Below are 16509 nucleotides of genomic sequence, written 5' to 3'. Positions count from 1 at the left end.
GATTTACATAAAAACGTGTTTCTGATGAATTTTTATGCAAATGTTTTCTCTTAATTGAGATAACTCATCAATGGCGGGAAAGAGTTAAACTCTGTGTATGTATGTAATTATAAAAAAATGCAATTATTTCAGCTTTTTGCTCAAAATTTGGTATTTTTAAGAAACCTACCCATATTTAAGAGGTTATAAAAAGAGAACAAATGAAGATAGGATGTAAAAATGTTACTGGTTTGTTTTAATTGAAAGCATATGGTCTGTTCTTTCATTTAAAATATTTGTATGTTTATATATTTATAGAAAAAATTCCAGGAAGGCACTTTGTGAAACCTTTGTGAAAATTACAAAAAAATGATGGCGGTCAACTTTTTATTAAAAAAAAGCTGGGAATGAGTTAAAAACATCCCATGTCCAAACTGTAGTACCTCATAAATGTATGCAGAGTGGCTCACCCTTTAGCATTCACACACACATATTGCATGAAGGCCCAGATAAAAGGGCCTGAGAAGATGCCATACTCCTAGTACTTCTAGTCTCTGTGCACCTCTTAAGCTAGAAAAATAACATCCACAATTAATTTACTGAATTGCTTGAAGCAGTTTGCTTTTTGATTATCTGCATTTTGTTTCGCTTTTGGTTTGTCAATTTGTTTGATGTGAACAAGCATCCTCTAGATGTGGAGAACATTTATTAGGTCATCATAATCATTCAACTCACACAAAAAAATGAATTACAATAGTGAATTATCTCATCTTTATTAATACAGCAACTACTAATATACAAAATGCCAAAAAAAGGATATATTACAGTCATAAATAAATCTATGATGACTAACAACATAAATAGAACTGCATTTGATCTTAGTAAAAGACACTGCTATTTACTTAACAAATTAATTAATTGAAAAAGAGCTTGCTAAAATATTCAATAACTAACTTTGAAATATAAATAATTTTACTTTAATCACTAAAAGCAACAGCAGTTTGCATGTTAAAGATTTTTGCAGTTCAACTTCTACTAATGGTTTGTGTGTAATTCTGAATAGTTGTTTGAAAGTATGCAGCAGTGTTTTTCTTCGGTTGAAATAACATGATGTAAGATTTTGGTATGAAATAGCTGAAGAGAATTCCATATATACTGCTTATCTGGGCAAGTGCGTTCAAAAGCAGGACGTATTTGCTTTTGAAGCTGAGATATATTGTGAAATATATAATCCAGCTCAGATAGTACATAAGCAGACTGAAAGTTATTGATTTGGCCTCATTGTAACTTTTTGGCAAATCTCTTCCCATGTAAGAAAATGAGATGCACAGGAAACCAAGAAACCAACTTATGAACAAAACAATGCTGATGGTTACAGTGTTTCTCCTTTCACAAATGAGCATAATTTGGTCATTAAAAGTAATTGAGTCCCTGACGGGATCGTCAGGTGATACAGTTGCCCATAATACACAAGAAATGAAATGAATGAAAGAAGAGGACATAATGAAGAGCCACTGGCCATTGTGCTTTACCCACAAGCTGTGTAATTTAGGGAACTCTGCAGCCATTTTGAAGACACAAACAATTTGAAAGGAACGAACGGTCAAACAAGAGAGACAGATAGTGAAGAAAAATGTAAATATAAAATTTCTCAACACACAATGTACAGATGTGGGTTGTCCAAAGAAAAAGAACACACTTATGCTAGACATTGTTAAACACGCCAACATTAGGAAACACATGTTGCCGCCAGCAGATCTCACCACTGGTGTGTTGTAATTGTAGGCAAAAAGACAAAAGATGAAAATGAGCAGAGCAATGAGGCATACAGTAGAAAGTATAACAAGAATGGAGGGGATTTCTGTGAAGTGTAGATAGACAACAGCACGTGTCTTACAGGTTGTGCTGCCCTCATCAGACCATTCACTCTCTGCACATGGAAAACAGGTATAAGGGTCTCCTGAAAAAATGAAACAAAACAAGAAATGAGTGTAAACATTTAGTAAGTTCGCTGATGGAGGGAACAAGACGTTGTGTTGATGACGACAATATGGGGTGTGCTCTTGAGAGACAATCTGGTCTGACTTGTGTGTAAAACGCCAATGAAATTGTGCAAATGGTATTTGCATACCAGTCTCCGCCCACACTTACGTGTATAAAAGGAGACAAATGCATTCATTCATTCGCTTGTGTCTGATGAGCTCGATGAGGCTCAGCGGAATGAGCAGTGTTGTAACCAAGATGTTCCCTTTCTGTCATTCACTCAAAGTTGTGTCGATGACAACAGGATGGTGTCCCTATGCAAAACGCCACACCTCCATCTCATGTCTTGACCTCAAAAAACAATCGTAGGCAATCAGTACAATGTGCCGTACTGTTTCTAAATGACATCCAAACCTTCCAGTAAGGTGCAAGGGAGTCCTCATCAGAGGAGGAACAGACCCCTCACCAGTAACACCAGTTCCTCTCTGCGAGCCCCACTAGAGCTTCTTCGTCCCGTCCAGAAGCCAGACGTGGAGGTTCCAGAGTTTCCGGCCTCGGGTGCCAAATCATGCCCTGCCCCTGAGACAGAAGGTCCTGTCTCAAGGGAATCGCCCAAGGAGGGTGGTCGCTACCAGAAGAACCTGATGCTCTTCGTCCTTGACTTTGTTCAGTACCTGAGCAATGAGGCTCACAGGTGGGAAGACGTACTTCCTCAAATGATGTGGCCATGGGTGAGCTTAGGCGTCCATGCCAAGGGAACCCTCTGTCAGGGCAACCCAAAGCGGGCAGTGAGTGTTGTCCGGTGAAGCGGGACATGACCTGTCGTGAGAGCGCGTCGGCTGCACGATTGAGGCCGCCCAGGATGTGAGTGGCTCTCAGAAACCTGAGTCTCTGATGACTCCACAGTAGGAGGCATCAGGCGAGTTGTGACATGCAACAGGAACATAGGCCACTTTGGTGATTTATGTACGCCACTTTGGCTGTGTTGTCCACCCAGATGAGCACATGTTTGTCCTGCAAGATGGGGAGAATGTGCTTTGGTAAAGACACGGGGGGACAGGGACAGACCGAATGGGAGGAATCTGTACTGATATGCCCTCCCCTCGAAAACAAACCAAAGAAAAGGTCTGTATCGAGGAAGAATAGAGACGCGTCCATCCTGGTGCTGAACCTCCGGCAGGATGCGTCTCTGTGTTAGCATCTTGAATGACATGCGATGAATATATCTGTTCAGCACACGCAGATCCAAGATGGGACGCAGTCCCCTTCCCTTTTTCGGCACTGTAAAATAGGGCCTGTAAAGCCCCAAAAACATCTCGCCTGAGGGGACGGGCTCTATCGCATGTTTGGCCAGAAGGGTGGCCACCTCCGCCCAAAGTACCACCGAATTCTTGCCTCTGACTGAGGTGAACAGAACACTGTGAAACATGGGGGGGGTATCTGGCAAATTGTATTGGATAGCTGAGATGGACCACGCATACCAACCAACGCGAAGAGCTGGGTAGCGATAGCCACACTGCCAGACACCCTGCGAGGGGAACGAGAATGATCTGCTTCATAGTGCAGGGGGGGTTCGTAGCTGTATCGTGGAGCGTGGGGACCCAACTAAAAATAAGACGGAAAGGGATCCGTCTCGCAAAGGCCCGAGAACGATGAAAATGGCTCATAGGGCCAGGCCCACTGGTCGAGATTTTCCTCCCTGGAAGAGGACTGTCAGGGCTGCTCAGGAACCAAAAAGGTCCCTCACAGTCACCTAACGACCTGTCTTCCGGTGGGTAGATCTTCTCTAGGGCCAGCAATTTCCATAAATTGAAGGCAAGGCCAGAACCGCAGGAAGCAGAGGGTGCCTGGGAGCAGATGACAGACGAGACTGTGACAGTGAGAACGATCAAGTCACGCCGAGGTGAAACATGTTTAACAGCCTCCATCTGCTTCCTTACTGTGTAGAACAAGAGCAGAACCCTGCATTATTCGCAAGATGGGTATGACAAGAAAGCAAACCTTTTCAGCAACTCCCATCTGTGCAAGTAAAACCAGAGACATCTCTCTTGGACCATAAAAGTGGACATCGCTTGACTCAGAGGGCATGCTGTCACGTTCATCACTGTCAAGTTATCACAATAAGTTCAGCTCTGCCCAAACTTGAAAATGGCTTGTTCAACACATTAAGGATGCAAAGGGACAACTCAATTTTTGGTCAATTTATTTCTCTTCCAGATGGTTTTCAGAAACAGTTGAATTGTTGAATACAGATGAATAAATTGAGAGAAGTAAAGAGAATAGGCAATAGGTTGATAACCTTAAAGGTATTGCCGAGGATTTTCTTTTTCCGGGTGGATCATCAAGTCTATTGGTCCTCCTAGTTGTCAATCAGGAGGGTTGCGCAATTGCATTTTTTTAAAAAGTGAAGAAGGCGGTTCTTTTCTAAAATTCGAGAAAATCCTCTGCTATACCTTTAAAGATAATCAAAAATAACATGCATTAAATTACGTCACATAATAAACAATGCATGACAAAACAAAGCATGGCTTTAAGTAAAGGAATTGTTTAATCATTTCAAAGATAACCAGAAAATAAACATGCATTACTTCACAAAATAAAGAATGCATGACAAAACAAAGCATTGCTTTAAAGGGATAGTTCACCCAAAAATGAAAATTGTGTCATCATTTACTTACTCTCATGTTGCTACAAACTCACATAAATTTCTTTGTTCTGATGAACATGAAGGAAGATATTTTGAGAAATGTTTGTAACCAAACCGTTTGTGGACCCCATTCACTTCCATTGTAGGAAAAAATAATACAATAGAAGTAAATGGGGTCCATGAATGCTTTGGTTACAAACATTTCTTAAAATATCTTCCTTTGTGTTTTTCAGAACAACACAATTTAAAAAGGTTTGTAACACCATGAGGGCGACTAAATGATGACAGAATTTTCATTTTTGGGTGAACTATCCCTTTAAGTAAAGGGATTGTTTAAACATTTCAATTTAATCTCCATGCAATTACTTCCATTGCCACATTATCTGCACTAAAGACACAGTCAAAATAGAAGGAGTCATCACTCCTACTAGAATTAAACATTTAATTTGTGCAAACAATGAATGCAACATAGTAAAATCATTCAAACATTACATACCTGTTGCGTCTTTAAGGTTGAACAATGAGCTGTGTTTCTCTTGCTTTCAGATTGAGGAATACAAGCAATAAAAATGGTGGCTAAGCTAACCACAAACATTTTATACCCATGCTTATCTGGCAGGTGCACATGTAAAAGCAGTCCCTCCAGCAACACTGGCTAAATCATTAGTTCCACTTTTACATTTGGATTATCTGCCCTCTTCAGGCCTGGAGTGGAAAAACAGCAGCTCTGCTCATTCTCAGTATATTCTATGTTTTGACAAAACAATCACCGAAGGGCAAGGTCAATGACAGCACGCAGTTCCTGCTATATCACTGAGTCTGACCTACCATCGTGCAGATGTTTTAAACGCCTTCGTCTAATGCAGGGTAACCATGGCGTGCAGGGCGGGGGCAGTTTTACCCGTAGCCATGAAAGCATTCAACACAAGTGCCAAAAAGCTTACAGGCTTTGGGAGGGAGACTTGGTTAGTGTGGTCAGATGGCAGCCATATGCAGGCACGTATGCACCGCAACAGCATGCTCATCTGGGTACATCGACATATCCCTTAGCTGCCACGCCATCGAGTGAGGTGAGAGTGGCCGAACTCACAACCACGAAAGGCACCAAATGGTACCTTCCAAGATAGAATGGTACTAGGATGGGGCGTGGCTAAATGCCACGGCCGGAACCCAAAACCATTCATTAAGCTGAGAACACTTAGGCAAAAACATTTTTTTACAGCTGCCTAAAAACACACGGCTGTTATATGAGTGCTGGGTTCACCCAGGGCTCAACCGCTAAAAAACAGGAGCTCCACAGGCTCATCCACCACTTCATACAGCAGAAAATCGCCCTCCGATGCTGCAATAGAAAACTCATCCTCCGCAGTGCTCAGAACATTGGCAGTGAATTCGCCGTATCACTCGCGCCACTCGCCAGACTGACAGAGGCTGAATTAACAGCTGCAGAGGCACAGAAATGAAAACCCGTCCTTAAAAGGATGTTCATTCTGTGCGGAAATTGCTCTTTTAGATAATGCTCCGACAATCTGTTAAAGCGCACAGGGGATGTTTCAAGATGAATCTGCGGCTACGCCACCACCTCAACAGTAAACTTCTTCTTATTTACTTGAAATCACACCAGCAAGGTCCAAAGAACAAGAGCGAATGAATGAATGCATTCGTCACCTTTTATACACGTAAGTGTGGGCGGAGACTGGTACGCAAATATCATTCGCACAATTTCATTGGCGTTTTACACACAAGTCAGACCAGATTGGCTCTCAAAAGCACACCCCATATTGTCATCATCTACACCAGTACTTCCCAATTCTGGTCCTCAAGGCCCACCTCCCATAAAGTTTTAGATTTCTCCTTTTTTAAACACCTGATTCAACTTATCAGCCTCCTTCCAAAATGGTAAACATGTCTCCCTTACAAGCTGATGAGTTAAATCAGGTGTGTTAAATAAGGAGACATCTAAAACTTTCTGGGAGGGGGCCTCAAGGACCAGGATTGGGAAACACTGATCTACACAACGTCGAGTAAACGACAGAAAGGGAACAGTTTTTTCTTAAGAAAACTAAATGCATGATGCACCACTGATTATTTTCTTGCTAGTAGGACATCGGCAACAAGAAGTCAGTGATTTGTTTGCAAGTCAGTCTGAGACATTCTTTTTAGTTGAGACTGGGATAAAGAAACTGTGTGGACATGATGCCAAAAAATGTTAAACATTGGCATGGAAAATGAACAAAAATGTTCACACTCAGTAATATAAGCGTTGTAATTTCTACAAGTGTGAGTTTGTATATGCCAGAATTCTCTCAAGACAATAAATGAAGAGTTTTGATGCAAAACAAGATAAATACCTTTTTAAAAAAATTTGTCAAAACATGTTTATTAATGTTATCATGTTATTATTTTGTTTTATGGTGCTACTTAGCTGTATTTTTTAAGTTAGGAAGGTTTAAATCAAAACAGTCCAACTGCAGTTGAATTGATATTAATTGGAATGCACAACCAAAGAACGAGATTTCTGAAAAATTTTAAAATTAAAAAAACATTTTGCAACAAAACTCTTCAAATGATGATGGGAAAATTTGTTCAAAATTAGGTGTGGATACTAATTCATTTATGTAAAATTTCGTTTGCACAATCTAAGCATGTGCAACAACAATTATGTTATATATCTGAGGGATAAACAATATGAGCCACTGATTTGCCTTTAAATAATCCTTATCCAGCCTTTACCAAACAGCAACTATCGAAATTAAATCAAGCCACATCTATACTGTTGTGGATGCTGTGACTAAAAAGCTATATCACAAAAGTACTTACGATAATAGTCCACATAAGTGTTTTGTGGGCATTTTTTACACCGAAAACAGCAACTATGCAATCCCTCGTGTTCCCTCGAATATCCCTCCATACACTCAACAGAGCAATTTGAGAAAGGAACCTATAACAACAAAATAGTGGTAAATTTATTGACAATTTAATCTGGACAGCTAAAATGTTGCTTACTGTGACCAATAACTCACAGAGGTATTGTTACGCCAGGGCATGAGAGTGTTATTGATGGTAAAAATAGTGTCTGGATATGTGTCATAAGTGCCCACCATCTCAATCCATGAATGATTTGTTTCAGTGTGCCAGAGCGCTACGGAGTAACTGATGGTTGGATTACCATTAACATCATATTTCACCTGACGGCCATTGAGTGGAAAATTCAACTTCTTCAGTTCTCCTAGAAGCTGTTTTAATGTGCAGTAAAATTACAAATTTTCCAAAATTAGGCTATAGATTATATTATATAAATAGATATTTTTCTTTATTAGGATAATTACAGTTCACTCACCATATATGGCTTTACTGCTAGATTTTTGCGACATTCATTCATATTGCACTGCAAAACTGTATGTAATGCATGAGCTATGGAATATATGGCAGCGTAGATGGCAAAGGAGAATGTGGGATTTTCATTTATAATGTCCACTGCAGACACAAATGCACCTTCTCTACATTCCTGATTGCATATCTTATTTGGGACTTCAACATCACCATTATTATGTTTATTAGTTGCTTTCATTTTATAAATGAACTGATCAAATCCAGGCAATGACATGAATCTCTCTGTAATGCCAATAATTGTTCCAACCTTCTCAATTCCTGGCTCAATTAGAAGCTGCTGATCCATAGCCCACGCTTGACTAGAAATCCAAACTTTGCCTCTGATGTTATTTGCTATGGCAGCTTTCAATATGCTTCCTGCATAAAGTGGCACAGTGAAAACCACAATGACATTAATGTTTAGCATATTGATATTTTTAAGTGTTTGATTGTAGTTTCCCTGGATTTTAAGAAGCTCCTGATAGGCCAAACAAATACCAGTATTCTTAGTATACTTGTAAAAAAGGTTTAGGCCATCTTCACTGTAATTGTCTGCACCTCCAATAAAGGCAACCCAATTCCATCCAAACCACTGTATGATGTGAATAATCATCTGTACCAAGTCTTTATTGCTGGGGATTGTTCTGATAAAAGTTGGATAGTGAAGTTTATCACTTAACACAGAAGTTGTGGCCCCATATTGAACCTGTAAAAGGAAAGAATTTCATGTTATCTGCAACATTTCTGCTTAAACACTATGTTAGTGTTAAGTGTTAAAATGTGTCAAATGTTCTTTTAAACCAGTTTCAACAAGCATAACAAATTGTACTGAATTGTTCAAAAGTGTTCTTGTCTCAAGTCAGAAAATTATCCAATAATCCAGCAATGAACTAGTCAGACCATTAAAGAAAAAAACGAAACCGGAGGTGAAGTTCGGATCCAGACGTGTATCGCGTCAGCACACGTGCGTCTGATGAAACAGTCTATATAACAGAAAAAATCTGTAGAAATCTCTTTGTGCTTAAAATTATGTTGATTAGGGCTGCATGATAAATCACATTTAATTGTCATGCACATCTTATCATTAAAGCCGGTTCCTTGATTACTAGTAAATCACCTTCGCCTGCTTTCAGATGGAACGGCATTTACTACACAAAGCCGTTGTTCACTGATAAGCTGGCCAATATCACATTCATTATCGCAGGGGATAGGTCCGCTAAAATATAAAGGGAAATTGCCCTGATTGTCAGTGAACTACAGCTTTGTGTAGTAAATGCCGCTCCATCCGAAAGCAGGCGATGGCGACCCACTATCTAATTTTAAGCACAAAGAGATTTCTTAAATCATAGGTGTGATTGGCAAAGGACAAAAAAGCAGGAAAATATATGGCACACCTACCATGACGTGGCGACATACATACGCACGCATGCACACACTCTCTCACTGACACACATACACATAAAATGAAATACAGTGGAAATATAATTTGAGCTCAAAATTGATAGATCTGAGTGGCCAATCGTCAATCTGCGTGGGCAAGTGCCACCCTGACCATTATATAGCCTTGCCACTGTATCAGACTGAACAAAATCAGTCACTTTGTGCATTTAAAGGTAAATATATCAGTGTGGTGCATTTTGAGAGTAATAATAAGTGACTGGATCTATGAGGATTTTTATGTTTTTGTTAATAAATTTGTGCCCTTTTAGTAAAATCTTTGGTTGCATATGGTAATAATAATAAGGCACACAAGCCACTTACACAACTTGATAAATAAGATTTGCCATTGGTCAAAACATGTTTAATGTTTATAGAATAATTAGTGGGGGCATTTAATACAGATTAATTATTGATTACAACATTTGAACGCTGAATTTAAAGTGGATACTGTTACATTAAACTTACTTCATTCAAATGTTGTGACTTTCTGGAAAGGCAGTCAAGTGCATTTGTCTTTTGCATGGTTCTTTTGGCACAGTCGAGCTATGCGTTTCACACACACACGCACACGGGCAAACCAGATCCATGAATGTGTTTGTTTGTCATTATATTATTCTGTAATCGCAAGATTCACAAACCATTAAGAGGAACAAATACAGGCCTGTATTCGTCAGGATGACGTTGGATCCGATTCGCGCATATGCGTGCGTTAATGTAAGTGATTACAGAATAATAATGCAAGCAAACGTTTTGACACAAACGCAACTTTATATTGATATTGCGAGACAGCATTTCACCTCGATGAGAAATCTGATATTTACATTACTGGCATAGCCTGATTTGAAACGGACAGTTTTGTCAAAGCAGCAAACACCTGGCTGGTTCTCTTAATTTTGCCTATTCCTTCTATCCATGCCCAGCGCCACTGATTTAAGTCCTTTATATATAAGGTCGTCTTACCTAGGCTAGGCTTCATTTACTTAATCTTCATCCTGCTGACAACATTAACTTGTGACTTTTCCGCGGCCGCGCGGCATATGCATCTGGATCTCAACCGCACCTCAAAGACCCCTCCCTATTCTACTTCTGATTGGCTAGTTTGTTAGTTTGGTTGAGAGTGAAAGATGTGTTTCTCTCATTCTATTTGTAGGCGAACGCATGATTTTTTTTTTATTCGCAGCCAACACCACACGCCAGAGATCCGACTGCAAGCTCTTTGGTGAGCTCTGCTTTGAATGAAGTTCCATCGTGACAAATAAATAAACTACTTGCGGAGTGATATGAGGTCATTTATAACAGTGCCTTGCAACCCCCCCCATACACACATTGGATTTGCATGATTTACGAAAGCCTCATTTTCAGGTCGGAAAAGCCGGAATTCCGGATTTATCCGGAGGAATCACACCCCTGTTAAATATAACTTAACGAAGTCAAAGACAACTCGAAAAGTTGAGTGAACAATTTTTTACCAAAAACGGAATTGATATAACATATGTTTTTAAGTTGAGGCCACAAATACTGTTGTCAGGTCAACTTACAAACTATTTGAGAGAGTAAAAACTTGAAATGTTAATGAAAATAAACTGACATAATTTTCTCATCCTCGTGTTGTTCTAAATCTGTATGAATTTATTTTTCTGATGAACACAAAAGAAGATATTTTGAGAAATGATGGTAATCACACAGCTGATTGTAACCATTGACTTCCAGAGTAGGAAAAACAAATACTATGGAATTCAATTCAATGGGTACAGCAGTACCTTACCATCATTTATAATACAAATATTTCTTCTATATCATTTATCACAATACTTCCATAATATTTGTTTTCCTTTCCTCAAATGCAGACTATTTTGTATTTTTCATTTAATTGTTTTATAGTTTATTTACTTTATATACTTTAGAGATGTAAAACATCTAAGTTTCTACAGCCTGTATTGGGTGCTTTAGTTTCACAACATAAGTCAGAAACTACCGAGATGATGATGAAGATTGTTATTCAATTAATTTAAATGTAATTTAATCATATACGCTTACACAAGACTTTATTTGAATGTGTGTATTTTCGTCTGCTGGATTGAATCAACTGGTTATGAATGACGTCATTACATGAGAAGTACTGGTGAACTATTTTTAAAAAATGAAATAAACTGTTCACAGAAAAGACCAGACTTCAGATTAGGAAATACATTTAACTAAAACTCATCTCTTTTTTAATTTCTATATCAGTCAAGTAAGGAATAAAAGGACTGGAGTCAATTATTTCGCTCATACCACATTTACCACAAACATTGCTTTGGTGTTTATTTTAAGACATTTAAATAAAATAAACATATTTTACCCATGGTATATAGTCCATTGTGACAAGTGGTGCGATAGTAAGAGCTCTCGTGCTTCCATATGGTCCTGTTAAAGCAATGACTTTAGTCTGATGGCTGTTGAGTTTTTCTTGAGGATTTATTGATCCATTCTGTGAGATAAAACTGAAGACTGAAGGGAAATTCTTAGTGTCAGAACAATGATCAAAAACTTCATAACCCAGAGAGACATTGGGCAGCAAGGTGGTGGAGTTATTAATCTGCTCAACAGCAAACCTCATTACTTGAAACATCTGATAGCCAGATTTTGTGAAAGTTTGCCTAGAAAACATTAATAAGAGAAAAAACAGAGGTTAATTGCACTTATCTTAATAAACATTATTTACATCAACATCATTTACAGCTTAGCATTATTTCAAAGCTGTAATGCATAACTTTGCTTCACTATCACTATTTCTGTTTGAGATATAAAATCGCAGGTTATTTTATATAAACTTGCATTTGTTAAATAAAGTAAAAATTTTCTCAAAATCCAAACATATCAATTCACAATGGTAAGCATATTATAATGGTTTATAAGGTTTCATTATTGTTTATGTGCTTGCTCAGTGCCTGAATTTTAATCATTTTATTTGTGATTTCAATGTAATGAACAATACTGCCTAGTGATGATATCCATAGACTCAGTGTGATAAACATCAATTGATGGCAGGATTGAAATATGAAAAAAGCAATAGAAAGGTCTTGGCTTACCATTTACATTGAATGGCCTCCGGGAAGAACATGGGTTTCGCCAATACGACTTCATGTACTGGAAAAAGGCCACCCAATAGGTAATCTCCATCCAAGCTGAACTCAGATGATAAGCAAGAAACATTTAAAAAGACACAATTTATAAAACCCAAAAGAAAAGAGTAAATATGATTCGGAGGCATGACTTAAAATAGACTGTTCCTCAAGAAACAGGGACGTGTGTGGTGGCTCATATACTGTCCTTCAATTTGTTTAAACCACTTTGTTTACTGACACAAATGTCAATTTTCATATCTAAATTCACAAAGCAGACACTAATCAGTTATTAAGTAGAGCATTACACCACACCACAAACAATAGATAATGCAAAATATGAGAGTATTCTGACTGCTGATCTTATCCATAACATCATAAGACTTTATAGAAATCTCTCATGTAACATCTGCCTAAAAGAAATCATAAATCTTTTAATTATCCATATGATTGTATGTAATAGAAAAGAAGAGCATTTGACCTTTAGTAGCTCTATGACACTGATTTCTTTACAAGAGACAATCTCTAATGCAATGTTCTTTTGGTGCAATAGTAATAGCATTTTTGCTTCAGTATGTCTAACTAAATGTATAGTTTACAATTATTTAAACCATAGTGATTAAATATATTTACATTATTTACATAATCTGAGAAGCCAGAATAAAACAATATAAACACAAAGCAACTCACAGATTGAACCTAATAAACTGTGTTTATTAAATTAAATGTTAATTTGAAAGGGCTAACACTCGTGTTGTAAACTAGATTATTAATAAAATAATTTAAATGATGATTAATTGAAATATATTACGATAAACATTATTGTTTTACAAAATCCACTGCTATTATTTTGGCAAACGCAGTGACCTTTAGTCAGGAAGATTATTTACATATTTTTAAATTTGCTTAACCCAGTTCCAGCTCACTTACTGGCGAAGACAGAGCACTTAAAAGAGATTTTAGAACGGCATAATAACCACAAACTACTTTTCATAATGCATTATAATGCATTATCAAATTCATATTGTGGTGGCAAATGTAAAGATGATAAAACCTAAGGTTAAAACCATTTACAATAAGGTTCCATTTGGTAACTATATGAACTACCAATAGCCAAAAAGTCTAGAGCATTTGTTTATCTTAGTTTAACAAATGTAGACATCCCAACCTGCAAAAAGTCATTTCAGGGAGGTATCGCGAAGCCCCCTACCCCCTCCCTTAAAAAAAAGGAAAAATGAAAGGAAGACAAGGATACAACATTTCAAGATATAAAAGCATCATATTAATTTCTATAGGCCTATGCAATTATTGGGAACACTTTACTATAAGGTCTCATTTGTTAACATTAGTTGATGTATTAACTAACATAAACTAACTATGAGCAGTACATTTGTATCAGTATCATTTCGGGTCGTGTGCCTTTTCCCATGGTCATGCACCTTGTCCAGCTCAATTGATCTGTCGACGGTGTCAACAACTGGGTCACTTTGCAAGGGAGTGCGATGGGGAGCGTCGTCCCCCTCGCCCTCTGCCACGCCCAGATGTTGTCTTTGACCGGTGAATCAAGGTCTTTGCCTGGTCCTAACCATTTGGAAAACTAGCGCCTACCGAACTGTTGAGCCACTGGTGAGCGCACGTGTCTCTCGTATTGTTAATGAGACTGCTTCCCGTTTAGTGCCCTCATGTCCACACCTTGTTGTAAATATTGGGGGGGGGTTCAGTGCCCTGTCTGGTAGATACTGGTTCCATGGTGTCTACCATCACAGAATCTTGTTTCCGGAACCATGGGGCCAGGATCGGTTGCAGTCATGTCACTACCTGCAGTTCCGCGCAGCAAATGGACTGGAAATTCCGTATACTGGATATCGCCAATTGGATATCGAACTGTGCGGTAGAAAAATCCCTAATTGTGGAGTGTTGGTGGTCTGTGATCCTCCGGGCAGTGACAGACACGCCTGGTATCTTGGGCATGAATGTGCTTAGCCGCTGTTATCAGGAGCTGTTCGGTTGGCACGGATCCACCTTTTCTAGTTGCCAAGTGTAGCCGAGGATGAAAATATGACCCAAGTATTTCAAAATTGCCAACAAGTGGTTCGCGCTGCTGACTGTGGGAAGAACGTAAAGGTCAGGAGGCGTAGGGTGTGTCACATTTCTGGGGCACATTGACATTTGTCACGGCCACCTGTTCTTCCTTGCTCACTGGTAAGGCCATGTTGTTTGAGCCCACAGAGAACGATTTACCTGCGGGACTATTGGCTTTGCCCTCTTTAGTACAGGTGAGAGGGGGGACTGTTTCGGTCCCTGTTATAAATGTCAGTACTGTTGACATAGTACTGTATCCCACTACGGTTATTGGAACGTTAAGGGAAGTATATTTAGTGGGGCTACCAAATGGATTGACTAAGGTCTCAACCTTGACTGCATGGGTGGCCTGCTCTCCCACTTGATCCCCCTTACCAATTTCCTGTCCGGCAGTGGTACCGACGTATTCCACCATCCGAGTATGAAGGGTTTAAGACCCACATAAGTCAGTTGTTAGACTCTCAAATCATCCAGGAGAGTTCCAGCCCATACGCCTCCCCTATTGTGTTAGTCAAGAAAAAGGAAGGTAGTTTACGCATGTGTGTAGACTACCGTCAGCTCAATTCCAAAACACGCAAAGATGCGTTCCCATTACCCCGGATTGAGGGGATGTTGGATTCATTGATGGGTGCCCACTGGTTTTCTACTTTGGATCTGGCCTGTGGGTATAATCAAGTTCCCGTCTCTGAATCCGACCATCCCAAGCCTGCCTTTTGCACGCCATTCGGGTTATTCAAATGGAATCGGATGCCTTTTGGTTTGTGTAATACGCAACTACTTTCCAGCGCCGGATGGAGTGGCTTTTGGTAACCAGTGACACCAGTCTGTTTTGTTGTACTTGGATGACATCATTGTGTTTTCATCATCAGTGCAACAGCATTAAGAGAGATTAAAGATGGTGCTGAGTCGCTTAAGGGCCGAAGGCCTCATGGTAAAGCTGGAAAAATGTGCATTCTTTCAGGGAAAGGTTACATATTTGGGGCATGTGATCTCTGCCTTGGGAGTAGCAACAGACTCGGGTAAGGTTGGCCGTGGCTCAGTCGCCTTGCCCTAGGACAGTGGCTGAGGTGTGGACCTTCCTAGGGTTTGCCAGCTACTATAAGCATTTTTTGCGGGGTTCGCCAAGTTGGCTGCCCTGTTACATCAAATAGTGGCAGAACTAACACAAGGTAAGGTAGGTAAGCGCAGTCTAGAGTTGGCAGTGTTGTAGTCTCCACAATGTGAAGAGTCATTTCAAACTTTGAAGCGAAAGCTTACCACTGCTCCAGTGTTGGCATATGCAGACTTTACGCGGCCTTTTATATTGGAGGTTGATGACAGTTATGCAGGGCTTGGAGCTGTGTTATCGCAGGAGGTTGAAGGGAAGGTTAGACCCGTTGCATATGCTAACTGCGGTGTTTGGCCTGCAGAACGGAGTACGGCCACTTATAGTTCTGTGAGGCTGGAAATCTTGGCCCTTAAATGGGCCGTGGCTGAGAAATTTTGTGAATACCTGTTGGGACATAAGTGTGTTGTACGCATGGATAACAACCCACTAAGTCATCTGGCTACAGCCAAGTTGACCACTACCGAGCAAAGGTGAGCTGCTGAGTTGGCTTCTTTTGACCTTGTGATTCAGTACCGGGCGGGTAGAACCAACCAAAATGCTGATGCGTTGTCGCGATTAACAACTGTGCAATCGGAGGCCAATAATAGTGGGCAGTAAGGGGCTGTGGTGCCTGAGCTTTTGCGACGAGTGGTGATATTAGGGCCAATAGAGGTTACCACTTTGAATGCGATGCACCTGATATTAACACTTTACAGGAGGCCGACCCAGTGGTAGGGGAAGCCAGGCACGTGCACAGATAGGGCTCAACCTGTGCAGAACACATGCCCTTTTTGTCCTTACACTCCGAAGTGCCC

The 16509-nt window shown here is 39.7% G+C and overlaps 1 protein-coding gene and 1 long non-coding RNA gene across 3 annotated transcripts in view; one reads left to right on the top strand and one right to left on the bottom strand.

Moving 5' to 3' along the window:
* Nucleotides 1–16509, top strand: part of LOC129414798 (uncharacterized) — a 167085-nt gene that overhangs the window by 13618 nt on the left and 136958 nt on the right. The gene's annotated exons all lie outside the window — the stretch shown is intronic.
* LOC129413359 (taste receptor type 1 member 1-like) lies at nt 759–12936 on the bottom strand. Of its 2 annotated transcripts, XM_055167082.2 has the most exons (6): nt 12493–12936; nt 11763–12060; nt 7950–8687; nt 7633–7845; nt 7430–7550; nt 759–1939 (listed from the first exon to the last, which is right to left on the bottom strand). In XM_055167082.2, exons 1-6 carry the CDS (start codon nt 12672–12674, stop codon nt 1005–1007), a joined length of 2487 nt encoding a protein of 828 aa, XP_055023057.2. In that variant the 5' UTR covers nt 12675–12936; the 3' UTR covers nt 759–1004. The 2 variants fall into 2 exon arrangements, with proteins under 2 accessions (XP_055023057.2, XP_055023058.2); XM_055167083.2 differs by lacking the exons at nt 759–1939; nt 7430–7550 and having other exon boundaries at nt 7583–7845.

This window comes from Misgurnus anguillicaudatus, chromosome 5, assembly GCF_027580225.2.
Source record: "Misgurnus anguillicaudatus chromosome 5, ASM2758022v2, whole genome shotgun sequence".
Classification (NCBI taxonomy): Eukaryota; Metazoa; Chordata; class Actinopteri; order Cypriniformes; family Cobitidae; genus Misgurnus; species Misgurnus anguillicaudatus.
Note: the sequence above shows the minus strand (reverse complement) of the source record. Positions and strands in the feature narration are given on the sequence as shown.

Coding starts and splice junctions, on each gene's coding strand:
- LOC129413359 (XM_055167082.2), bottom strand. CDS start 12,674: ATGCCTCCGAATCATATTTACTCTTTTCTTTTGGGTTTTATAAATTGT. Junction 7,846..7,949: donor TAGCAGTAAAGCCATATATG/GTGAGTGAACTG, acceptor ACATTAAAACAG/CTTCTAGGAGAACTGAAGAA. Junction 7,551..7,632: donor CCTGGCGTAACAATACCTCT/GTGAGTTATTGG, acceptor TTGTTGTTATAG/GTTCCTTTCTCAAATTGCTC.